General features: G+C 42.7%; 1 protein-coding gene across 1 annotated transcript in view; it reads left to right on the top strand.

Annotated features, from left to right (window-relative positions):
* Positions 1-26,352, top strand: part of SORCS3 (sortilin related VPS10 domain containing receptor 3) — a 321,068-nt gene that overhangs the window by 179,329 nt on the left and 115,387 nt on the right. Inside the window, exon 5 of the mRNA XM_026117524.2 lies at positions 24,698-24,771. Within this exon, the coding sequence (XP_025973309.2) occupies positions 24,698-24,771 (74 nt within the window). The remainder of the gene's footprint in view (positions 1-24,697; positions 24,772-26,352) is intronic.

Consider the following 26,352-nt stretch of genomic DNA (forward strand, 5'->3'; position numbering starts at 1 on the left):
TGGGGATACAGCTGTTCTGAAACTCACTGCAGACCTGCCAATGGCAGCCCAGTGCTGAGAACTGACAGATACTTTTTGATTTAAATGCATGAGGGCAATAAAATAGAAAGCTTGTCATTATCTGGGAACCTGCAGCTAATATTCATCCATAGATAGCCTGACAAAGGAGGTGCTGATGAAAGTCAGTGGCTTACTGTATGCTCAGCAGTGCAACTACTCTCATGGTGGGTCACCATAATCCATCATTATCTCTCTAAGCTTTAGAAGTTCGTCTGACCTTTAAAGTCTATCTGTAGTGATAACTTTGGAGGCAGATTTAAAAATGCAAATAAATCTGAAAGCAAAGTAAATAAATACAATTTTACTCCCAACCACAGAAACTATTAAGGGAAGATCTAGTCCATCCTCTCAGAACCGTGGATGTGTAAATGAGTTTGCAAATCTCATTCTGTTTCTTAGATTAAAAAAAAAAGCTTTCAGATAATATTAATTTTATGAATTTTCTTTCACTTAAAAATAATAATAATGTGTGATCAACTTGGAAATTAATTTAAGTGATGAATCCAAAAATGCATTTCACCCAGTATGTTTTTCTATACAATATAATGAAGTATCAGCATTTAGCACCCTACAAATAATTGACTGATTGAATCACTGCATCGATCAGAAGATCTGAAAATTGTTTTGTGTATAAAAATAGAATGCAATATTAAAAAGTTTTTGTGTGAAATGAAAATACTCAAAATTTTGGACCTTTGTGTTGGAAAGTTTTCTGCTGATGTCCTCCGACCTACAGTTTCATTGCTGTAATATAAACTTCTTTTTTAATCACTCTCCTATCCAAAGCATTCTCTCCCTCTTTTTAGCTAACTTCTACACATTTGAAGACAAATGCTTTTTCTCCAGTTTGTCAAAATAATCTTGAATTCTGAATTCTGTCCTCTAATGGACTTGTTGTCCCTTCCAGTTTGGTGTTTCCTGCAATTTTAGGAAGTATATTCTCTATTTTAAGACACTAGTGAACAGATGGGATAATATAGAGTCCTATGAGACCCTTGTGGAATCAGAATCAATATATTCCCCCAGTCTGACAATGTATAAGCGATAACTTCTCAGAATATGGTGTCACAGTTAGTTTTGTACTCAGCAAATAGTAATTTCCTATAGTCTGTTAGCTTGTTCAGGAGAACGTCATGAGACTTCGGAACAAGTGTACGTATCCTTGATATATAAGGCTTGTCCTCCCTTTCCTGAGCAAGTGATGCCTTTCTGTGATAATATTCCAGTCATTAATTTTCTCAGCCAGTCTCTATTATGCCAATATTATGTGTAATTTTGGTCATAAATTGATGTTTCCAGCTTCTCCTGTTGCTCCCTATTAATCCCAGCCTTGACATTCAGGCATGGCAGATGCTGTGCAGATTGACTTACTGTTCTCGTCCTTGTTCCTCCTATAACCTTGTTATGAATAATCCCACTCCCTTATCTTATCCCTTGGATAGTTCTCTGTTTTTATACTTACCTGTGGTCTTACGTTACCAGTCTCATGTGACCTTAGCTTAAAGTCTAAACCTTGCAGCAATCTTATGTCCAGAAATGACTTTCCATTTTTTGAGAAGTGGATCCCATCTCTTCTTAACAGTACTTCTATTTGGGATATGACTTCATGCTTGAGAAAGCCAAAGGCTTTCTGACAGCAGTGTCTCCTCTATCAATTGAAAGAATCAAATATGCCATCAGTTGATCCCCCAAGTCTTTTATTGACAGTCCCAAATTTGTATTGTCTCTTTTTCCTACTCGGGACTATTTTGAGGAGCAGAGGAGAAGATTCAGTGAAGGAGATAGACCTCAGCAGGTTGTCTAAACTTTTTTTTGCTGGGGCTTCTGGTCACTTTATTCACTCAAAGACAAATCACAGCCACCACCACTTGTTTACCCTTTGAAGTATCCAAAGAGTAATTGAAGATACTTCCTCAGTAGTAGTCAACACAACATATCTGTTCCTGTTCTTAATTCTTCTAGCTAATTGTGATCCTGTGCCTTGCTAACTCTCTTGTGTTATCAAATACATGGAGTATGGCTGAGTCAAGAAATCTGTTTGTGTGGGCAGGAGCATGCACCAAGCCTGTAGGCCTGATGTCTTCTCACCACATATGAAGCAGAGGCATGAGGAAGTTCTTCAGGGCTTTAAGAAAGCATGGGTGGGTGTACTACATCCCTCTGAGCAGCATTGTAGCATTGTGCAGTTACCAGGCCATGGGAGATTAATTGCATCTTATGAGTTGAAAGTCTTGAATGTCTTCCTAATAGCTTTGTGTGTGTCTACTCTATCAATAAGATAGTGTAGTCGGATGTGCGGAAGTGTTGATTCGGTTAATGGCGCCCCATGGGCTTTGACAGAAGGTGGATGCTATGTAAATACTATGGCCATTTTTGTTGTGAATCAGGCCGGGTCTCACTAGTGCCTTTGTTGGCACTTGGATGTATGAGCCAACAGGAAGGGAAAATGGGGCTTCATCTTCCAAAAAATGACCCTGAGCCATTTTCACAGATTTTCACAGAAAAATATGTGGGAGGCCATTTTAAATGACGCACATGTCAAAGTGTAATGGAAAGGAGGATATGTGAAAAAGGTCTGATTCTCTCTGTTGGAAGGCATTGGAGCTGCTTTACAGAGTGCTGTGGAAGCTCAGAGACTACCCATGTATACGAGAACTGTAGTTTTCATTGCTACAGTTCATAGTGGCTGAGAATGAAGATCCTGAATTGGCCCCATTTAGCCTGGAATCCAGTCACTCATCCATCCAGCTTCTGATAACTTGACGCACCCACGTTCAGCTCTTTGATTTATATTCTGATGAAAAGCAGACTTGTATTTCTGGTACTAATACTTAAAGTGCCATATAATTTGTTTCATCTATGTAAGGAACCAACTAGTTCTTGGTAAGCTCAGCTTTCCACCCCTGTGATACCCTTATGGAGAACGGATCAGTCTGGAGATAGAAATGGAAGGGAGTATCCGGCTCCATGGATTTTGTCTCAGAATGACTTTGAAACTTCGCAGAGCAGCATGCACAGCTCTCTTGCTTGAATATTTGTTTAAAAGATAATTAAAAAAGAAAATATTAGGGAATTAGGGAGAGAGAGATTTAAAATATTTCAAATCACTGTTGTTAGGAGGAGAAAACTATGCAAAGAGATACAGTCCCACTGTTCCTTGCAGGCCAAAATGTGATTGGGAGCCTTCTGGGAGTAGATGGGAGACTGAATAGTTAACAACAGACCATCTGAAATTCCCCAGCTACACTGTAATGAATGTGAGAGGACTGGATAAGGAGTTTGGTAATCAGTGCCTTTTCCCTCCATAGGGCTTAATCTTCAGCAGGAAGTGAACAGAAAAAAGAGGGTGTCTTGGTATCACCTCAAATGAGGTGATAAATAAAATGTGCAAGATATGACGCTGTTGTATCACTGAGTTGCACCTGGCAGAGAGTATCGGGTCTGGCTGGGGATGTTCCTTCAGTGCTGGAGATGTGGCGAATTATGATCTGAAAATTGAATGTTTTATGTCAGAGCCCTGATTATCTTGATTAGACACCGCTGAATTTATCAAAAAGGATTGCAGATAACACTGTGACTACGTGGGAGAGTTTTAATAGCCCGGACACAAAGAACCAGAGCCCCAGAGGCAGTGTCTCCTAGCTGCCAGGTGAAATTCTCTCCCGGAGTTTGGGCCCAGGCTCCCAGGACAGCGTTGGGCACCAAGGTTCGGATTTTTTCGACAGTGTCAGGGTGGATAGATATAAGCAAGTCCTGCTTCCATCAGCATGGCTCAAAACCCCATGTCTTGAGTAAAACTCAGCCTTAGCAAGATGTCAACACTACATTTAACAAGGAGAAAAAGCCCTTTGTGCTCCTGCATGGCCCCTTGTGGTAGAATTGCTATTTCATTGTATGACATGAGAGCACACACGGGGGCTCATTTCTCCTCATGGCTCATTTGACATCTGAAGAGCGTGATGGCTGTGGCTTCAGTCCTATGGATACAACATTCAGCTTTCAAATTTGTGTTGTACCAATCACTCTGGCATGTGAGCGCCCCGCAAAGTAAGGCCTCAGATACACCTACTGTATTTGTATTCTTCTCTCCCCAGAGGGGAAAGAAATAGAGGAAGCTGCTACAATAACAACTCCTACAGGCCCTATCAGATTGAGGAATGAAATAATGTGACGATGTTGCTCTGCCAGAAGGAATGCTTAGTATTTCATGTTTAGTGTAGGCCATGTTACAGTAGCTGCACTTGGGGCTCTCCAGCACACTGACTGGCCTGTTGTTCTAGGTATTACACATGCATAGTAAGAAGCAATCCCTGCCCCAGAGAGCTTACACTTAAATGTGAAGCTGACAGACAAAGCATTGTCCCCAGAGTATCCATAGTGTATTCAGGCATGGGTCATTAAAGTGTTTCATTGCCTGACTACCGCTGAGGACTGTAACAAAGTCAGAAACTGAACCCAGATTGAGTCCTGTTCCCATGACTTAACCACAAATACGCCTTTCATCTCTCTGCCTTTTGAATGCTCTTCTGAGAACATCAGGTTCTACAAAAACATCATGTGTCCTTTGCTGGACAAGCCACCTGCCAGCAGCTCTCCCAGGCAGGCAGGGCTCCATCAAACAGATAAGCTGAAATGTTAGTGCAGTAAAAAAAGAAGGGGAAAAAAAGGAAGAAAAAGAAAAAAATCAAACCAAACCAAACCCTTGAGATTGAGAATATTTAAAGGCAACTTACGGAAGTCTCTTCTTCAATATGGTAATGACCTGAAGAATCAAAATCACTTAACTTCATTTACAAATCATGAATATGTATCAGTGCCTTTAAATGAAAGGACGACTAAAACAGATATAGTGTTTGTTCAATTCATTAAAAGGAAGACAATTTATCAGGAGTTTTTTTCCACTCTTAAACTAAAGCTAAATGCAAATGTAGGGAAATCAAGACCTTGCGCTAATTCTGCTGCATGATGAATATTTTTATAATCCTAATTAGAACCAGTCATTTACTTCAGCAATTTCCCCCAATCTAGCCAATTTGAAATTAAAATAGATGCCTTGATTACAAAACTCATTAGCAAAGAAGCACCCTTTTCGCTAACCAGTTCATTTGGAATGCACAAACTGAATGAAGTGAGGAGCACTTGTGTTGTCAATTGCCGTAAGTGAAGTGAGCCTTAATTGTTAGCATTGTGAAGTATTTGTATTGCTGCATGTTTCATTGCAGTATAATATGTCATTCATTAAATGTAACAAAAGCAGTTTTTAAATGATTTAATTAAGTGGTGTTGGTGCACCAGGTAATTTTTATAAAGTCAAATGTCACAATTGTTTGCATTTGAAGTATTGATGGGCATTACTGTTGGAAAAAAGATGTATGACTCTGCATTTATCATTCTGATTATGATAAGCCTGGCAGTTTTAATGGGTGATGAGAAATTAAATTATGCAGCACTGGCTCTACTTCAGAAGTTCCCTTATGAATTTTGTCCTAGCAGAATAGTGAACTTTGGGCTTGTGATGATTTGTGGTGGCAAACAGAAAGTAACTGCTTGTGAAACTTGATTTGGCTAGAACAGACTTTCTTATTGCTTTATATTTATGATATAGATACTTTGTGAACAGGCTTTTCTTTGAGAATGAAAATATAGAGATAAATGAACTGAGACACATTCAATGCTGAAATGTGCTCTACTGCTAAAGAAACTTAGTTCATTGTGTCAGAGATCCAGTGGTTGATTGCTGGACCACACTGAGTCATGGCTATATATTGATTCTATTTGGAGGCTGAGCGTGGCAAGGAATGGTTATAAATACAGAAGATGGGAATAAACATGAAGGAAAGAGAAAGGTTCAAGAATAAGAACACTGAGGCAGGATTTATTTCACCTCACTTTGAGGGTCTGAAATGTAGCCATGTATGCCTGAATTAGGTGTCTAGGCTCCCTGCAAGAGTTGGTACTGATCTACAAAATAGTCCTGGTTAATTTTTTAGAGCAAATGTAGGTGGCTGTTCTACGATGAGGGATGTTGCACCTTAGGCTTCATTGACTGTATTGACTAGGCCTCCACTGACTGTCAAGGAAGTAATTTATATTACTCAAGTTTAAATATTTGCCTTGTAGACACCTGAAATTAGAAGGTAGGACAGATAGACACCTGATGTGAAGCCCACCCTGCTGTCTGGGTTTGCGGAAAATGGGTCACATGTGATATGACCCCAATATGATCAAAGCAAAAAAAAAGTATAAAGTTCCCTAATTCCTACTGTTGCGGCTAGGGCCTGTAATGACACCTTGCTTAGGAGGAGAGGGCAAATACAATGTGCAAGAAAAGATAAAATTCCCAATCCTTAGCTGTTTTCACCTCTAGTGATGTCTTATTTTCTCTCTCCTTTCTTCTGTAATCAAGATCCTTCTGTTTATAATCTCTAACGGGATTTGTTTGCATGGATGAGTGAGTTATCTACCAGGCTGCCTCAGTGAAATGAGATGAATCCAGAAGGGCTTCCCTGACCTTTTTGCCTTTTATTTCCTTCTCCTTTTTTCCCCCCACCTTTTGCGTTGCCTTCCATATTGCATTTGAAAGCTCTATCTCATTTTTTGCCTGGCTGGATGGTACCATTAAGTCTACTCTAAAACCTGTTGAACAGAATTACAGATAATATTACTCCTTGCCCCTGTCATTGAATTGAGTCAATGTGGTGCTGGAGTTTAGAAATCTGTGATTGATTTTTCCAGGCCAAAGAACAACAGGGTTAATTCTGCCAAAAATACCAAAGCTGAGGTAGTAGAAAGGAGCGTGTGACAATGAACATATACTTAAAAAGCTCAAGTGAATTGTCATTAAAATTTCACCTTGAATAGCATTTATCTGTAAAATGTAGAACTTAGTAGAAGAAAGGCAATCCTGACCTCAGAGCAGCCATATCCTTGAGCCTTGGCCTGATTTTAAGGTTATGCATAAGTGCTTATCTGGATTAAGGCAGGTAAGTATGTGAGCCCTTACAAACTAGAGTATGAAGAGTTCATATAGGCAAGCTTTCAGTGTTGCAAAGGGCCTGCAGGGACATGCAAGTCATGTGTGGGCATGTGGGCTTTTAGTGTTGGGAATCTAGGAAGTTTCACTCCCTGGGCTTTAGCTGTTCTGTCATCTTCTTTTAACACTTCAGGATGTTAAAGCCATAGCTTGGGGGAATGTGTGTCTCCCAGCACCTGAAGTTATGACTCTGGGCACGTAGAATTGAATACAGAGACACCCTTTAATTCCCTTGGACCAAGAGTGCTTTGTGGAAGATTGCGGTTGGAAAACTGTTATGTTTGGTTAACCAGGAAGGGTCACATTAGCCAGAGGGATCCAGGAGGCAGCAGCTCCTATTACTCTCAGTGATTCAGGCCTGAGAGCTGTTGGAAAATCTGCCCAACAGGAACTTTCTGTCTGGGTAATGGTGACATTAATTAATATTTGCACATTGCCTTGACAGTGTAAGACCTCGCTGTTTAGAAGTATTGCACATTAGAATGGCAGTAGGCCACTTTATATGACAATGCTTTCATCTGTAACGTCCGCAAAGATGGATGACTGGGATGGGATAGACTAGTGTCCTTGAGGCAGCCAGCTGGGCGATACTGCGGGGAGACGATGCACTTCTTCCCCATTGCACCCCTACCCACACATGCCGATTTGCAAAGTCATCAGCGACCAAGAGCTGGGACAACTGGTTGGGGTGTCCCTGACAGCGAGCATTTCTGTGTGCCAGAGCAGGAGCTCTCGGTCAGGAGTGGGAGTAGCTGGCCTGGGAATAGCAGGCTATGCTTTGCTCTCAGTCCAGCCCCTAGTGCAGGGGTGTTTCAGCTTTGTGTGTAGCAGCTGCTGAATGTTTGGTGTATTTGCATAATCTGAAAAAAATACAAATGCTTGGGAAAAGAGCTAGATGAACTGTCAAAGGGTGGTAACCTTTAGGTGGTGTGCAGTCCTCAGCCTGACTCAGAGCCTTGAACGTACTTGGCAGTACTGAGGACCAAGGTCTGTGCCACTATTTTACTTCTAGCTGCTAATATAACTACATTTTCAGTCACGAAGGATTCGAAAGTGTATCTTAGCAAATTCTTTTTATGCATCTGAGAAGTACATATCTCAGAGCCAAAAGAAGAACTGCAGAAGAGGTTCACAGGCAGTGGATGACATTTCTTCTCCACTGCTCTTCTGAGAGAAGTAATTGAATTTTGTAAATCCCAGGATGCCCTGGTGATTTCTGCACCATGCAGCTCTCAGTACCTCTCTTCATGCCATGGCCAGGAGGAATCACTTGGTTTACCCAGCAGTACCTGTGATACACAGTCCTGTCCTGGTCGTGTTATATACCACTGCCATGGGAAGAGTGTTTAAAGGGTCCAGAAATGACAAGTTGGTCCTTGCCAATACAGAGGCGGAGCAGACAAGGCAGTGAGAAAGGCTAAGGGGAAACTGAGGCACAGGAGGGTGAAGTGAGCTATGCAAGACTGGCCAGATGACTGGTGGCAGAGTGATGAAGTTACCCTGACTGACTAAATCGTATTCTGTTTCCCTTTCTGCTGGCCCACGTTGTCTTGTAGAAAAGATAATAGGAGTCTCTCTACCTGCAACTTCATCGCTCCTTAGACTTCAGACTCTGGTAGACCTTACAGCCTTAATAAAACCTCCCTGTGGGAATTTCATGTCAGCAAATGCTGTAATTGTAAAGGTATGGTAGGGCGGACGGTGCCATTTGTTTTAGTGTAGCACAGTGGTACCCCAAGAAGCTCATGTTTCATTTCAAATAATTTAATTGCTGTGTGTGAAATAGACTTCTCTAATACTGGAAGCTGGTATGTGGCCCTAGTTTTGTTTTAGATTCTCTTTTGCAAATAAGTCTGTCTTTCTGGCTTTATTTTTGCTCCCCTTTGTGAGTCACTCCAAACTATCTCTGCCTCCAGTGCTTGGTTTCAGCAGGCAAATGGACCATGTTCTCATCTAATGGCACACCTGAGCTAGTTTACAAAAGATGTGTGCGGTCATGTATGTAACAGCTGAAATTCAATGTGGCTCTATTGATTTAGCAGGGAAATGTTGATTTACACCATTGGAGGATTTGGCTTGAAAACATGTATGGTATTCTGTTCCCTCAAGAAAACAAGATAGATGTTGTTTACTCCTTTTCAGTGTACAAGGTTGGTTTTTTTTTTCCCTAAAATCTGCCTGCTGAGAGTTGCAGAGTCCCTGGTGGTCTCATCTGCCTGCGTGCAAGCCATTGCTTATGCAAAGGGAACTATTTGTTTCCATTGCTCAACCCTGATGTATGAAAATTCACCTCTGCTAGGTTTTTTAATTCTGATACAAACTGCATGTAACTAATGCTAATGAGGGGAATCAACTTGCCGGGGGCACAGCCTTAAGTCCTTCCCCCGCCGCCCCCATCCTCCCTCCCCAGTGGGCAGGGACAATTCAAAAGGCCCATACTCGCAGTGGTAACCCATGCGGGGTTCAGCTTTTCCTGCTTATTGCCTCAGTCTGCCTGGGTCTGAGACGATGGAAAGAAAGGCCAGTGTGTGTGTTTCCAGGTCTAGCGTCTCAGAATTACCAGTCCCGAGGGGTTGGAACGCAGGTTGGTCCTTTCAAAGTCATGAGTTTGGCAGGGAAAAAAAAATCAAGAGCCACATTTGAATGTTGTGCTCTCTTATATTTCTCCTGGTGCTTTAGTGCTTGGGAATCATGTTTTTTTCAAATGTTTCTTCCCAGTCAGTAAGACCAGAAACTTTATTTTTAAAGAAAAACAAAACAAAGGGCATAAGATTCTCGTGTAATCTCCCGATTCCAGTATGCAGCACTGCTCTGCTGCGGGCCATTTACCCTTCCAAGAGGGATCCGTATTAATCATTGCAAATGTTGCATGTCTTCTGTTGCATTTTGCTCTATAACTCAACCTGATTTTCCGTATAGGTTGTCTGGGCGCAGGCTGGTCGGCTGGTCATGGCAGGGGTGTGTGTGTGTGCGTGTATGTGCTTGAAGTTTTGCAGTGTGAGCCCTGGAGCAGTTCTGTGTTAGTTACAACATGTTCTTGATGTGTAGTAAAATTCTTTGGGTTTGTGTTCAGTTGATTTTTATAGGACTGTGGGTGGCTATAAAATGAAAGTTAGGGCATGATGCAGTAGTATTTCAGCACATCCAAACTGTTGTGGGTATGATAAAAGGAGAAGCAGAGGGAGCAAAACAGAGGGTGATATTTTTGAGAGAAGAAGGACAACTGGAAAAAAACAAACAAACCAACCTTGAAGCTTTGTATGAAGTCCTTCGATTCTTTAGCGCACAGGGAGGAAAACCTGATTGTACCCGCAGCCTCCTACCTTGGGCGGCTCATCTCTGCCAGAGGCTCGGAGATCATAAACCATCCGAATGTGGGTTTGGTAGCATTTTGTACTTGTGTACAGTGTTCAAGAGATAACAGACAGCACGTACAGATAACATGTTAAGCAGAAAACAATGTACCCAAAGGGACTTTCCTGCCATACCGTAGAAGCACACTGGTGTCATCAAAAGTTTGCTGCCGAATCAGGACTCTGGTTCTGTCCTCTTACTAACACAGCGCTTGCTTCAGGCCAGATGATTTCCTCAGATCTCTGTGCAAGTCCACACGAGCTACGCACACATATCCAAAGGCACAAATTTGACATAAATGAAAGTTCTGCTGCTGCAAAATTGAGCCTGATGTTCCCTAGCCAGCTGGATTGTGCTTTTCTTTAGTGACAGCATGAAGCCTGCTTTATGCTTTCTCTGCAGCCTTCCCTTATCCTATGAATTATGCTATACCATCACTGTGAATATTGGCCAGCTTCGGGATTTACAGTTACATATATCAAGTTTGGTGACACGTGCTAAAATGACTGTTGCCTTGGATTGGGTTTGCTTACTGTTGTTTTTTTTTTTCTCTCTGAGTTCGATCAGGTGGATTGAAGTTAACTAGAGTTTGAATTAAATGGGGTAAACTAGCTTAAATACAAGCATTGCAATATATAAAAACCTAGAGAGCTGCAAACAGAGGTTAGGTAAGAGCTTCCTTTTTCTTGCATGATCTGGAAGTGCAGATTCACTTATTCCAAAGGTGCAAGTTTCTACTGTGTGACTGCAAGGACTGGATGATGGATGAATCAGAGATGACAGTGTAAATGGTGTATGCCCAGTAGCCCTAAGGGATTCTTGAAACATGCTAGTTTCTCATTTGGTGATTTTTCTGGCAGTGATGCCTCAGTGCAGTGACAGTTTCTGCTACATCTGTCAAGCTAAATTGTTTCTGATGGTGGCTGGCATTTACAATGATGCTGTTCATTTGGGTTCCTCCCGTAAGCACCCGTATGCTTCCCTTCATGGGGGCGATGGGTGGTATTGTCAGTCTCCTCTGCATGGTTAGATCAAGATGAACCGAGTCACTGTGAAGTGCAGGGAGGATGACATCTCTTGTCTCCCTTGAGACCACCCACTGCTCAGGATACAGGAAAGGATACTCCCCTGGAGCTTTTCAAATTTGAAACACTACCGGACACATGATATCTGGCTTGGCTGTGTATGTGTGTGTGTCTCTGTGTGTGTCTCTGCGTGTGCAGAGATGGGTGCTTGTGTAAGCAGGCTCTGCTTTTACCTTCCATAGGTGCCTATTGTCAATGCGTGGGTTGCCAGGGAATCTGGCCAGTGAGAAATTTGGCTGACTGGCCAAACTGAACTACCCCAAAGGACTTTGAGTGCTGTAACAAGATGAGCACTGGAGGGCATCTCTGAGCCTAGCAAAGCCTCTGGTGGAGACAAGGGCTGGCAGGGGAGAGGAAGAGAATAAGGTTGAAAGCAACTGCAATGCCTGTCATTATGTATGTTCAGGTTTGCTTTGGCACTTGAAAAATCCAATGAATCAAGACTTATGGGCCTTTTCGCCTCTAAATTCTAGTTCTCTTGATTTATTGTAGAATAGGATGTGACAATTGTGGGATAAGGAGGATAGCCTAAAAGAATGAATTATGCAAAATAGTACAGGAGCTAGGGTTTTTGTGTTGGAGATAGTATCTGTTGGTACAAAGCTTAATTTTTGACACTGTGAGAAGAAGCTGTTCTTTACCTTGTTTTATAATCTTTTCACTCACAGAAGTTATTTCACAGTCACAGATGTCTTGTGCTATTGGTAATGTGTGCACTCTATTTTGGAGAACACAAGACTCCCATTGACTGTGGTGGGCCGTGATCTGTGGCATTTCTGATCCAGAATCTGGCCCTTGTCTCAGACAGGACAGAGCATTCGTGCTGTGTACAGGGACCAGGTTGTCCAGAGGATTCCTTCCAGTGCAGGACCTGCAGAGGTCCTAAGCAGTGCCCCTTCATCCACTGCTGCTTCCCAGGGACATTTCAGGATGGGATCCAGGGCATATCCATTGCACAAAAGAGCTGTGTTGTGGCCATTCTTGGCTACCGAGCAGTCAATAAAGGTCTGTTTTATGTTTGTGCAAGGCCCAGCCAGCAGAAGCCGGCTGGAGTTCCTGCAGTTGAATGTCAGTTTTGCCATCCTGCGGATCTCTTAGCAGGCAGAGCTGAGAATATGGCCCTCTGGCCCCTTTGCAGACAGCACTGCCATTAGAAGTGATAGAGACCAGTGATAAAGTGGAAAGGAAGTTATAAAAATTAGTATTTGCAATGCTTGTTTTGATCTGTTTTAGGAACTGTATCTAGGAAGGGTCTCTGAGGATTAGAACTGCTTGTCTCTGCCTTCTCACCCATGCCAGCCTGCTCTTTATACTCTTCTCTTAATTTTACCTCTTTTTCTGATTCATCCATCTTGAATCCCTTCAAAGCTTTCCCTCCTTGCTTGGTGCTATACTATTTGCATACAGATACACAGTTCTGTGCTTCCTTTTGACACTCCCTGGAGAAATTCTGCATATTCAGCTGTTGGAGTCTCTCTCTTTGGGTCACTTTTGTTATTATCTTTTCCTGACTTCCTTCCAAGTTCACTCTGGCACTGGTGCTTGTGGTGCATTCCCTGCATTACGCATCTTTGCCTCAGACTGAGTGAAATCCATGCCAAGGAAAGGGAAGTGCTTAGCTTCCCTGAACACACAGCATTGGCCTGTGAACCTGCTGGGCTGATGCACTAATGTCGCTGCAGGGAGCAAATCTCTGGAGCTTCACAGCTTTTTTTGTTATCATGTTGGCGTGCTGAGAGGCTGAAATGTTTTCTGACAGCAGATGAGGGTGGGATCAGAGCGGGATTAATTGGGGCATCCTGTAGGTATTCAGTTCCCAGCCACAGGCTTCCTCAGTCCTCAGAAAGTATCTGGTTTCAGTAGCTCAACCTTTGTTTGCCCTGTTTTTGTGAGAGCCTATAGATAGTGTGCTAGGCACAATAGGCTAGTGCGATGCTGCCGTTTTCTCACTTTTCCCTGAGGAGGACAAGAGTTACTTGTCAGCTTCTAAAATCTGGTATGATCCCAGCCAGATTCCTCTCTTTGGAAGGTGCTAATCAGTGGACAATAAAAGCTTTGAAATGGTCACTTCTTTTTGTGGTTGATCCTTTATAGAGCTCATGGTCTCAGGCTGAGGGGGAGGCAGTAGGGTGAGTAAGCTGGAAAAATGTGGTTAGTTTGCGCAGTTGCTCTGAATTGTAAAGAAAAATGAGTTGCATTGCACCACAGTGAGAAGAGGGTTGCAGATGCTAGGGATGTGTGAAGTTTGCTGCCCTTCAGCTTGTGAGACAAAACCTGTATGAAAAGATTGGACATTGCCCTCTCTCGGGGTGAGACTGAGTGGGACAGCTTTGCTTTCTGGTCTGTGGGATTGCTGGTGAGGAGGATGTGAGCTCAGCTGGGGCAAATTCTTTATGTGTTTTCTCTTGTGTGAGCTGGATAGTGTCAGCTGTCTGAGAGGATATTTGAAAGGAACTGTCTTGAGTGACGTCCCTTCCCCATGAAAATGCTAATGAATGGAAAACTGCAGATGAATTGCAGGGGTGGGGAGCGGGGGGAGGGAGCGTTAACCAATGTACAGTTTCACCTGGAGCAAAACTTGTGGCTTTAATTTTGTTAAAATGAGAAATGCTGCTTGAGCCCGAATAATTTTTATTTCTTTCAAGCTATGTGAACTTTTTTATATGAAAAGAATTACATCTCAGAATAAAATGCCATTCCGAATGCAATTTAAAACCCTCTTCTTTACAGTCCATGTATACGTTTTCAGAAATGGTGGGTTTTTTCCACCTAAACAAAGAATCAGCAAAATCTTATGTGAATTTGAAAGGTGTTTTGGTGGTGTGAAATCTAATTCTTTCACTAGTCTGAAAAAAATCCCTTCCATTAAACCCTATCCTGCATGGTATGGAGGTTACCCTACTGATAGTCCCGCAGGGGTTAGTTATCGGGAAGGAGGGGAGAGCCAGTAAGTGACCTTAGCTTTATGTCCTGCTCTGGCTAATGCCAGAGACTGTCCTGCTCAGCCTGTTGTAGTCTCACGCTCAATAAACATGAAGGATTGTTCTGTATTAGCGACGAATATACCCAGATGCTAGCACTTTAATTAAAAGCATGAATCACACAATAAAGCATATTTGAATGAAAAATCTTCTCGTTAGACATGTGCTTTCCATTTTTTTCTCTTATTGTTAAACTTTTGGAGTATAAACATTGAGGGTGAAGAGGGGCTTTTGTGAGTGTGCAGTGTGGGGTCCTCAGGAGCGAACAAGATGCTCCTGCTGGGGTGAGAGGGCACGGAGCTGCCTGGCGCATGGCCGTGCCGTGTGGTCCCACTGGGCATATCCTTGCGGGCGGAGGAACTGCTTAGCACAGACCTTGGGCTAGAAACTGCCTGATGAATTTAAGCTGAGAAGAAGCTGGGGGTAGCGACTGGCCTGTCTCAGAGGGGAAAAAAAGTCAGCAACCATCAGAGCTGATTCAGTCTTTTGCCACTGTTGAAGAGCTGATCCTAGGGAAAGAGAGAGTGAAGCAGCAGCTGGGGAAGACAGGAGCAGCCTGCAACCCTCCTCTGCCTCCAGCTGAGCCTGGTGACTCGGGCTTTCTGGCCTGTCAGCAGAAAAAAAACTAGTAAAAATCTTCACCTGTGCACCTTGTAGGTCCTGGTAGCAGGAGTTAGCGCTCTGCCAGCCCCTTCCCGTTCTGATCTCTCTTCTTGCTGGTGTCGTCCCTCCCTTTCCCGTTCCGGATCCCCGACCCTTTCTGTGATCGGATCGCACCCTGCTCTGCGCTGCTGATGCAGGAAGCTCTGCTCCTGGGCACTGCCTGCTCTCCACCCCATCTCTGTCTTGTCTCTCCATTTTCAGGCTCTGGAGATAGGGTTTGTTTTTTTGTTTTTTTGTTTTTCTTTTGTGTTTTGTTAATAAGCCTTATTGAAGCCCAGACTTCCATCAGAAAGGGGTCAATGTCAACAAATTGCTCAACTATAGTCTTCCCCCAGACTCCAGAGCTCTTTCCGAAGTGGTTGAAATGGCATGAAGAAGGGAACAAACAAGTCTTCAAAAAACTCAGCTTTCCCTCAGAGTGGCATTTCTGTTTATAGTACCTTTTGCAAATTGTTAAAATTAATCTATTTAGATGTGATTCAGATGATATTTTTTGACTGACCAAAATGAACGTGTGCTTTTCTCCAGATTTTCCGTTTAAGAAAAAAAAAATCTGAAAGTAACTTCTCATCCCAGTTCTGAATGACTCCAAAATTTTTGGGTTGGGAGAAAGGGGGAAAGAGAGAGACTGTTTTTCACCTAGGTGCGAAACATTCCTTAACTCCTTTAGTGACACTCACTTATGTCACTGCTCTTGTTGCAGCTGTATCTGCAGCTCTTGTTCCGTTACAAACACATCCCTCAGTGAAAAGCAAAAGATAAGCTGTGCTCTCAGCAGAAATGGCAATCTTTGGCTGAGTATGCTTAGTACCAATTAAGCTAAAGAAAAATTGAAGTCCAATGGATTTTGAGTAGGCATTATTTTTTTCACCAGCTTAATCCAATTTCCTTTTACTTGGACATGAACTGGAGAAACAGAGAGAGGCAAGTCTTGCTTTGAGCATTAGGTTTAAACAGACTCCAATGCTTTGAGTGGAGCCATGCTTTTAACAGTAAAACCTTGAGCATGACATTAGTGCATTGCCTTACCCCACCTGGATTCTTTATAAGCTAGGTGTGGGTTGAACCGTACAGTTACAACTTCAAACCAAACATTTTCAAAGTTCTGGGGTTTTTGCACAGAAGATCCTCACCAATTTCCTATAAGAATGATTGGAGACTGAGTTTCTTTCCTCCTAAGCCCCTCCTTTTGCCAGCCAGCATGTGAAATATTCCAGTAACAGCTTTTAGAGCATGAAGAGAACCTCCTGTTTTCTGATACAGTCTTTCTGTATAAAACAGATGAGGGAAATGCATGCAGTTTTTAATTTGCCTAGACTAGTTTCTCATCAAAAGGGTGTATATTCCCAGTGCCGTTCCCACTGTGCAGCATCTGTAGGGGAATGCGCAGCTCTGGTGGGTCTCTGACATGCACCAGGCAGTGGACACGTTGTCTCTCAGTATCTAAGACAATCTGGCTGTACCATGTTAGAGAGGAGTCTTGGGCTCTAATGAGTGCTCTTGATGCAGCCTTTAATCACCTGGAAAAGAAATCAAAATGGAGACATAAACCAGTCCATTTGTTTTCATTACAATTACTAGTTTTTACAACTCTGTGTAAACAAAGCCCATAAATAGGGTGCTGGTAGACTACTTTCTCCTAAGCTCAGCTCTGCCAGCTGCTGCAAGAATCTTTTGGCTTGGGAAGTGGGATTTATTTTTAGGCTCTTGAGTGCAAGAGCAAGGACCTGAATTGTGATTTCCAGCAGCCTGTGGCAAGAGAAGACAGGGAGGAGCTCTCCTTTTCCTTTTGTAATGGTCCAGAAGCATACACACCTTCAGATTTTGGTCTTCTGGAGCCTCAGGAAAGCAGGGTGGCAAGGACAGATACTTCCTTGGGAGGAGCTGGAAGAACAAGTGCAGACGGTATCGTTGCTTGTGAGTTGGTTGTTATCCTTGAGTGCAGTCCATCGTACTGTGTGAAAGAGAGCCCCTTTTATGGAAAGTGTTGTTCCTGAGCTGACTTCAGTCACCCCACTGAGACCTTAATTTAGACGTAAGACCTGTCCCTGTTGCGCTGCAAGTGACGTGTCCTGCCTCACAGGCGGACCTGAGAAACAGAGCTGTGTGGGCACTGCAGCTTAAATGCTATTCTGGTGCTGGGAGAGGGATCCAGCTGCTTGCAGAAAGGGATGCATGGAGGGTGGGAGGGGAGGATAAGATGCAAACTGTGATTTGGAAGTAGGACATGTTTCTGCAGTACCACCTGCTGTCTTTATGGTTATACCACATCTATCCTATCTCTTCTCATCCAGTTCTTCTTTCTTCTGTCTTTTTTCTTTTGATGTTCTGCTCCCATGAGGTTTCCCAGCCTGCTCTGCTCCCAAAGGCACTGCAGCTGCTGGCTGCAGAATGGTTGCACGGGGTCTCTGTAAGTGGATTTAGCATGTAGAGCCATGAGAGGGAGGAAAATCACAATTTTACAACATTTCAAATGGAAAAATGAATATGGGGAAGTGGAGCATGTGTTGTCAGTCCTGGTTGGAAATCTCTGGGCCAGTCTTTGCTATTGAGGAGTGCATTATCCCGTCTTGAATTCCTTGAGGATTTGAGGATATGCGTTTTTTTTGTTTTGGTTTGTTTTTCCAGCATGAATGAGAAGTAATAGAGAGGGAGTTCGTGTCACAGGGATTCAGCTGGAGCTGAAGAAAGAACCTTAAGCAGCTCAAATGATGAAATCCTGAAACAGAAAAAGACTACTTTGACAACTGGGAATTTCTGCAGTAATTTCAACAAGTGGGGAACATGGTGACTAGATAAATCTGATTTTCAGGGGCATCTCACAGTGGCAGAGTATGAAAAGTGGTCATTTTAGAGTCAAATGAAAGAAATAAGAGATAACAGAGAAATGCAATTATTTCTCACATCCTTTCACTTGCTGGAGCGTAGTTATCTCCTACAGTACAGATGCTGTTGCTTTCTTTCTTTCTTTCTTTATTTGCTTTAGTAATTTTTCTAAATAGGGGCAACCTTATTAAACCCTTCCTATGTCTAATTTTAGTTGTGGAAAATAGGATCTGTCTGCAGTAGATGAAGTGGGGATCATCCATCTATTCAATACAGTATATAGTTCCAAGATATTGCAAAATAATTCTCCTGCAATATCTAGCTGCTCAGTTTGCCCTTAGAAGAAGCTTGGTGGTGTCATCTCCTGAATCATTTTCATTGCATTTTGAATGTACTGTGTACAGCTCTCTTCTTCCACGTGATGGGTCATCTCTGGTAGTTATTAGACATGGCTCCTTTGTTCTCTGTTCTCAAGGCTGAAAAGTATTTGTGAATTTGTTTCTCCAGAAAGTTCATTTTCCTTCCAGGAATGAACTTTCTGATGTATTAGTGATGGCCGCTTATTCCCCTTTTGTAATTTCATCCTTAACACAGAAGTGGAGAGAGAAGACAGAGTTTTCTGAGTTGTTTACAAATTTTTCTGTTTCTCAGCTTCTGAATTTTTTCTAATAATGTGTTTTTTTCCCCTCTGGAAAGAGAATTTAAGAGCCTGCAGTAGACTTGCTTTTCTGAGTTACTCTTTGCAGATCCCTTTCATGCAGTCCGATTTCCTACAGAAAATGTTGACCTAATTTTATTTTTCTTCTGTCCCACTTTGAATTATTGGCAGACACCCCCCCCCCCCCACGCACACATCCTATAGATTTTTTCCCACCAGCTCTGGCTGAGGAGGTGTTAGTTTGCTTTTGTTTTATTCTGGGATCAGAGCCATCTTTTCATGTAAGCAATCCAAGCAACTGCTTGGGATCATGCACTTTGGAGGTCTCGGCAGGCCTGGCTTGTCTGCCCCTCCCCTTCCATCATGTTACCATGTGTCAGCTGCTGCCCAGTAATTACCACTGTGCCAGCTCTCACCCTGCTGGATTAATATGAATGCATCTTTCCATCATCAGCTGGTTGTATTGTCTGGTGGGAAGTCTAATTTTGTGTGTAATAAATGAATTGTTCCTTTAAGTGCACATAGTCCAGCTGTTCCTGTTCACTTTATCTAACACCATTATTTGCAAGATCCAATTGTGCTCCAGGGTTGGCAGGCGGTCAGAAAACTACTGAGATTCTCTCCAGATGTTTGCCCAGGCCAGGCCAGTAGCACTGATTTTATAGAAACAAAGAACATTTGATTTTATCTGGAAATAGAGCTTTCTATGTATGCTCATCATGCTCTAATTATTCTTCTATGTTTGAGCGAGAAAGTCTACAAATACCACAGCTCTCTGAATTTATTCAATCTGTTGTCTGTTGGTTGTCTGTCTATGCATATCATTTTCAGTGTGCCGCTTGCTGTCATAAAGTGTATCTAGGCTATTGGATGCTTGGCTCTTCCTCAGCTCCTGCTGAATCTTCAGTCTTCTGCCTGCTTCCTCCATGAAGAATGTGCAGGTCAACATGGGAGCAGGAAACCTAATGCGAAATTCATCTCGCCTAAATCACTTGCCTGCCCTCCGCAGAGGGCATCTCCCTCTGAACTAGCCACTTTGAACTTTTCATATCTGTGGAGAGAAATAGAGCCTTCTAGGGCATGAGCAATAAGCAATTTCAGGAGTATACCTTAGTATGGGAATTGTTCTTTAGAAGTGCCTGTTTCCCTCCGGCCTCTAAACAAGCCCTGGTGACCAGCTCAGAGGTGGATGGCTGGTGCTAGGGTGTTGAATCCCTTCCTGTTGGGTCCAGGTTTTTCCCGTGTTGTTCAATCTTCTCCCCTGTATCGATTCTGCTGATCCACTTCTGAGAAGTTGGACTTGAGGAAAATCAGCTTTTTATATTTTTTTGCCAGATCCCACTGGGAAAATAGACAGAACACCCAAAACAGGTGATCCCAGCCCCAAACGAGATCATCCAAGCAAGCAGGACATGTTGCCTGAGAGTTTGCCCTGGAGAACTGCAGCAGCACGGTGGCGTTTTTCGTACACAGCGTTGTTTGTGTGTGCGTAGCTCCCTACCTTCCAGCCCTGTAATTACGACAGTGTTTCTTGTGTTGCCTCTGTTCCTGGCCTCCAATGTGACATCAGGGATAAAGCTGCCTCCCTCAGAGTCTTGCTGTTTATCATTCACTAATGTTACCAATATTAGATAAAATGTTTCAAGTGCTTTTAGAGTTTGAAAAAGTAATGTTCTCTCTGTGTAATACCCTTGCGATTCAGAATAGCACTGAGCAAGGTGAGCGTGAGCTAAGGCTCTGGCCTGTGGCAAAGGCAAGCTGCATGTCATTTGGGCTGCCAGGGTGTCTCCTCACACAGATTGCGTGTTCGTGGTTAAATGCAGGACTGTGTCAGAGGATGTGATGTCTGGTGTTACAGCCCTTGCGTGCAGAGCAGCGTGCTGCTGTTTGGAGGAACATTTGCAGCGTACCATCTCGATTTATGGCTTTTCTTTTTGTCTTTTTTTTTTTTTTTTTTTTTTAAACTTCAGCTCTGGCTAGACTCCTGAATGTAGCTAGATTTCCCACAGTGCCCAGCACCCATTAGATCTTGTGGTTCTCAAGGCTGTACCAGCACTGCTGAGCTGGGGTGACTTCACTGCCAGGCGTGAAAGCAGAGCTGCTCTTGGATCCTGCACCAGGCTGACCAGGCTGCTACTTTCAGGGTTATACCTCAGGTGCTCCATCATGCCTGAAGCACATTAAAATGTATATGTATTTGACATACAGTGCTGGCCCCATCACCTTCCTGAATGGCATCTGCCCTGGGGCAATGTCATATGCCTGACTGCGGGCAAGCAGGATACTCTAGGGTCATTCCAAATAAAATCCCCCTGTTGCCTGCTGCTAGGGTATGTGGGATTTATAAGCATCATTCAGGTGGGCTCAAAAGGGAATTTGAACATCAAGTGCCTGTTCTCAGAAGCACCTCAGCCTTCAGGATGCTGCTGGAACGTGGCTGTTGGAAGAGGTGCAGAGGTAGCCAGCAGCTGCTGGGACCGGCTGAGTGCAGTGGCTGTGTTTACTGTGGTGCCTGTGTGGTAGCTTTAGGATGCTGAGTTTATTTGCATGTTAAAAACTGAATTTTGTCACCCTTATCTCAGAGCCAAGACTGTGTCCTTCCGTTCTGGGTCCTGCTCCTGAACTGTTGCCTAGTCAAGTCCTCAGTGTGCCACTCTTCAGCTGTTTCAAGTCATGAGAATGAGCTTTCACTGAGGACCAACCCAGATGAATATTATGACCCATAATGGAGTTAATTTTCCATTCATCAGAACAGCTCAAATGACACATGGGATTTGCAAAAAGGGCATACCCTAATGGTGCATCCTCTTGCTACGCTGAAATCTATCCATCATGTGAGCCGATGTGTTGGAGTGCTCTGGGAGGTAGAAATGCCAAAGATTGTTTGTCTCTAAAGAGCCAGGGCAGAGCTCTGAAAAAGGAAAATCTTGGCACTGAACAAACCTGATTTCCTTCCATCAGTTGGTATTCAGCCTCAGGGCAAATTAATCTCTATTGAAATCTGCTGTACTTGCCACTAAATTTGTTGTCTCCTCTACAAAGTGTCTTTTAGTGGGAGAAGGGAGGTGAACAGAAGGTATATATATGATCAATTTTGTGCCTGCACAAATCTTTATTGTGTGCTTTATTTAGTAATTCAGCATTAACCTTTACATTTGCATCTGTGAATAATAGTATACAAGTGAACAAGGCCAGAGAGGGCTGTCAGCAGCTTGGTCTGTCATACAGCTTCAAGACTCAATCATTTTGCTTCTGTTTAAAATTCAAAGTAGATGCCTAGACTAAATAGGTGAATAAATAAATAAAAGTTCTTCAAATGAATAATATCCTCCTTATCTCTTTATCTGAATTCACCTAAAGGCTGCAAGTTCAATTTAATTCTTCTACCATCCGTCAGCCTGAAATCTAATAGAAAGAAGAAAAGAAAAAAAAGCAGTACTTGGCAGCTGGGCTCTGGTTCTTAACTTGATAGAGAGAAGGATATTCCTTGAATGAGACACTGTGGGAGAGATGAGTAGCTGGAAGGAGATTGTGCTTTTTGCCACTGAGCTGTCCGCAGCTACCGCTGTTGAGCTGCAAAAGAAAAAGAAATGCTAGGAGCAAAAGATAACAGAGAATCTAAGGAAATGGTTGTATTTTGCTAATCCTTTTACTGTCATGGTGAGAATGGTTAAACTGTTCCAAAATACAATAAGGATGCCAGACCCATTTGCTTGTGAACGGGAGCTGACTGAGGCTACACTGCCTGGAGCCAGTGATTTGTACAGCACTGGCTCGGTCTGCAAGCCATACACGCAGTCAGGAAAAGTGAGGTGCTGCCAAGTCATCTGATGTGACTCAGTCCGTGCGCAGAGGTCCCTGCGTGTGTAAAACCATGCCAGGTGGCCCAAGGAACGTTGCTGCCAGGCACCGTGCTAATGTCAAGGCAGAGCTGTAGCACTGTAGAGTTTTGACTTCTGGACCGTGGCTTTTCAATTATTGGTTTTTAAAATTTTCCTTCATCAGGATGTTCTCTCAGAAGGTAATTTTCTTAATATTGATGCTGGCTTCATAAGCCTGTCCTGGAATTTGTATAAAGAGTTTTCTTTTCCCAGCTCCTTTAATTAAAAAAGAAAAGTGATGCTTTATTTTTTATCTACTGAGAATTCCTTTTGGGGCAGGCTTTTTTAGACTTATCACTGTGGTAAGTGACCAGAAAAAGCAGAGGAGGTCCAGATAAGGTATAGTTATTTGGTGCTGTATCTTATCTAGCGACAGAGTCAAAGAAATAAGGCTAGATAGGACTACTCAGATCATGTCTGCTCTCCTGAAGAGCACAGGGCAGAAAGTCTTACCTAGTAATTCTTACCACAAGCCTACTGATGTTGGTGGAAGTGAAGCCTACGTAAGTGGAGCCCATCTTGACATGAGGATTGGAAGACACCTGCTTCCATCTGTTTTGCCCTGATGTGCTTTATTTGCCAGCAGCTCAACTTGTCAGTGGTAGAAGTAGGACTTCACATTGACAGAAATAGGATGGGCTAATTCTTTTGCCTTTACACAACCCAATTGCATTAGAAATTTGATAGGGTCTGAACTTTAGTTTTTGACTTTCCTTTTGCTAGGTATACAGTGCAATGGTTAGATTGCAGAGGTGAGTGCAAACATAGTAAGAATTAATCAGTTGCCTCAGGCTTCGGACACTGCTGAAACAGCCCTGCCCCATCTCTGTTGATAGAATTGTTCTATGGGCCTGCTCTGGTCTGCCTGCTAGATCACTGTGGCCAAAGATATTGCCCATTAAAGAAACTGTAATATTCAGTGCAAGCACATACAGCTTATCTTTCCAGCCACACACAGCCATCCATCACAGCTGTTCCATAGTACATATCACTAGGTTGTGAACCCTTCTAATCTGAACATGGACCTGTCTCCCATTCATAAATCCAGATACTCAAAATCAAATGCACAGCATTTACTTACATGCTATTGTTTTCCCATTAAGGACTTACAGTTTGGATATTACAAACATATAAGTTTCTTGGCTCCGTTGTCTACCTTTTTAGCATGCAATCAACCATCATTTTATTAAGCTAGAATTTATTTTAGATGAAATTTATTTGAAATCCTGTTCAAAACACTGCCTTCTATGTATTTCTTTGTGATCTAGTTGTAAAGCAGAGAGGCTATTTCTCAAAGTGAATTTTATTTCTGAAAGAACAAAATTGCTCAGACTTGGAGGAAAGGCACTTACATATGATTTGATTATGAGTGAGGGCATTATGGGTGATTAACTATATGGAGAATGGTGTTGTTTGTGGTATTAAGCAGAGTATATATAAAAAGCCTATGTCTGAGACTTAGTCTGGAGTTGCATGGAAGTTTGGTTGAATTACAACTGTGCCATTTCTTATCCAGGAAGACACAAAATGAGCATTAGATTGAAAATTTGCCTTTTAGGAAGAGTCACTTCACTATCTTGAATATTTAACTACTGAGTAGATTGATTTCCAGCTTATCTCAAAATTTAGACCTTGTTCTGAACGTAGGAGTTGTAAATTAGGAACAATTCCCTTCTCTTTCCCACACAGAAGAGAGATGTAATCTTCACCCTGAAAAGAAATCACAACATGACCTTGAGTATAGAGTCACTACCTACCACATCATAGTCGGGCTAACTAATCTGATTTGCCTTTCCTCCCATTTGGTGTTAGGAATTTATATGCCATCAATCACTGGCTTCCTGTTGGGCTGAAAAAGCCAGGGGAGCTGCCAGCTTTGTCATATGACAGCAGAAGTGAATGTGTTGACAGCTGAAATCAGGAAATACAGAAATGTGTGAAAAGGTTCTGGAAACACCAACCTGCTTTTGAGCCTCAGTCTGGGTTAAATGTGAGAGGAGGAGATTGCCTTATTTGCCTTCCCCAGCAGTGAGGTTGGTAGATAACTGTGCAGGACAGTCCATTCCTGCTCCTTGAGCTGATTTTAATCCTTGATGGAGCAGCAGTCCTTTCTCTTCTTGCTCAAAATTTATTCTCTCTCTCTTTCTGTCTTTCAGCTGTACAGTTCCATGGACTTTGGAAGAAAATGGCAGCTCATGCATGAACGCGTCACTCCAAACAGGTTTTACTGGTGAGTCGTGCCCTCTGGCTCTGCTTGCTTTGGGCAGTTCAGTGAGCAGAGAAGGGCATCTAACCTTCAACGGACGAATTGTTTTACCTGGGCACTAAGTATGCCCTTGGTTTTGGTCCTGATCAGTGTCATGTGCTCAGTTCATTGTACATATCTTGCAGTCCTATAGCTGCATGTCTCCATGCTTGTGCATCTTTCTTGTCTGTTTTCAGTGGTGTCTTGTGTAGGTAACTGCGAATATTTTGATGATTACAGAACTCCTGCTTTACCATTTGTTATAGAGCTACTTAGAATAACACTGAAAAACTGCCCCAGTGCTTCAGTGGCAAAGGTACAATCATTAGACTTCCTATTTTTCCAATCCTTTAGAGAGTTAGTTTAGCCTACAACACAGTCTTAATGCAGAGCCAGCCACTCCAAACAGTTCCTGTATGCAATCCTTGGGGAGAAAGGATGACTCAGACTCCAGCTTTGAATCACCCTCTGAGGAGCCAGTTTCTTTCTGTTAAGATCCCACATGCACATACTATTTGCTAAAAATTTGCTTTGTGACTGTCCTTCTTTCCTCTTCCCAAGTGTCAGACTCCAAAATTGGGAGACTGTCTTAAAAGCAGAAGATTAAACAAATGGTGTTCTCTCTCCAGGCTTATCCATGTCAGATGCTGCTTTTCCAAACTAGGAGTTGAGGCTTGAATCAAGGTCTCAACATTGTACTACATGCCAGATGATCAGATGACGCGGGTGTGTGTGTGTGTAGGAGTGGTGTTTTGTAGCATCTGTGTATAATTTAAGAAATGCTTAGCCCTTCCTTAAGGTCAGAAAGTATGGTAATGTTAAGGAACTAGAGACCCTTATTTTGAAGGGTCAAAGATAAAAAGGACTTGGATGATTTAACATGAGTCCTATTTGCAAAGCATGATGTTTAAACTTTAGAGTCAATTTTTCATGGAAATTCTTGTGTGTCATTAAAAAATCCCTGAATCCAGGCCCCAAATACCTACAGACTGGATATGCAATAATAATTCCACACTTTTCAATGGAGATGGACACCTCACAGGATTTTCAGATAGTCTGAGTCCTTTTGCAAATCTCTCTAATCAGCTTTAGACTCCCACATTTATAACATGGCTTTTTGGCACCAAGTCTGGAGATTTCCCTCAGTGTGCCTGTGCATTTCAGACAGAGAAAAAGGTTTGAGCATCTAGTTCTTTTGGAAGGAAACTGTTGAGCTCTTAAGTCATACAGACCTGCAAAATGTATCAAAGGTTTAGATCCTTTTCTGACCATGTCACTGTTTCACATTTCCACCGTGAAGGAAAGGTGGTTGTATTTTCCAGGTTCTGGTGATAGGTGGTTGGTTGACCCAACTATCCAAAATCCTTTGATTTCACCATTCATGCTGAGTTCTGTGAGCCATATCCATCTTTTTTTACACATGCATTACAGTAAAATATCATGTTCGATGAAAGGGAGGGGAAAGGGAAACAGCTTTTTAATCGCTCAAATCAGCTTCACAGCTTCCTTGGCAAAACACTCTTCCTTTGGTTCGCTCGGTGACATGGAAAGGGAGGGCCCTGTCTG

The sequence above is a fragment of the Dromaius novaehollandiae genome, chromosome 6, assembly GCF_036370855.1.
Source record: "Dromaius novaehollandiae isolate bDroNov1 chromosome 6, bDroNov1.hap1, whole genome shotgun sequence".
In the NCBI taxonomy this organism is placed as follows: Eukaryota; Metazoa; Chordata; class Aves; order Casuariiformes; family Dromaiidae; genus Dromaius; species Dromaius novaehollandiae.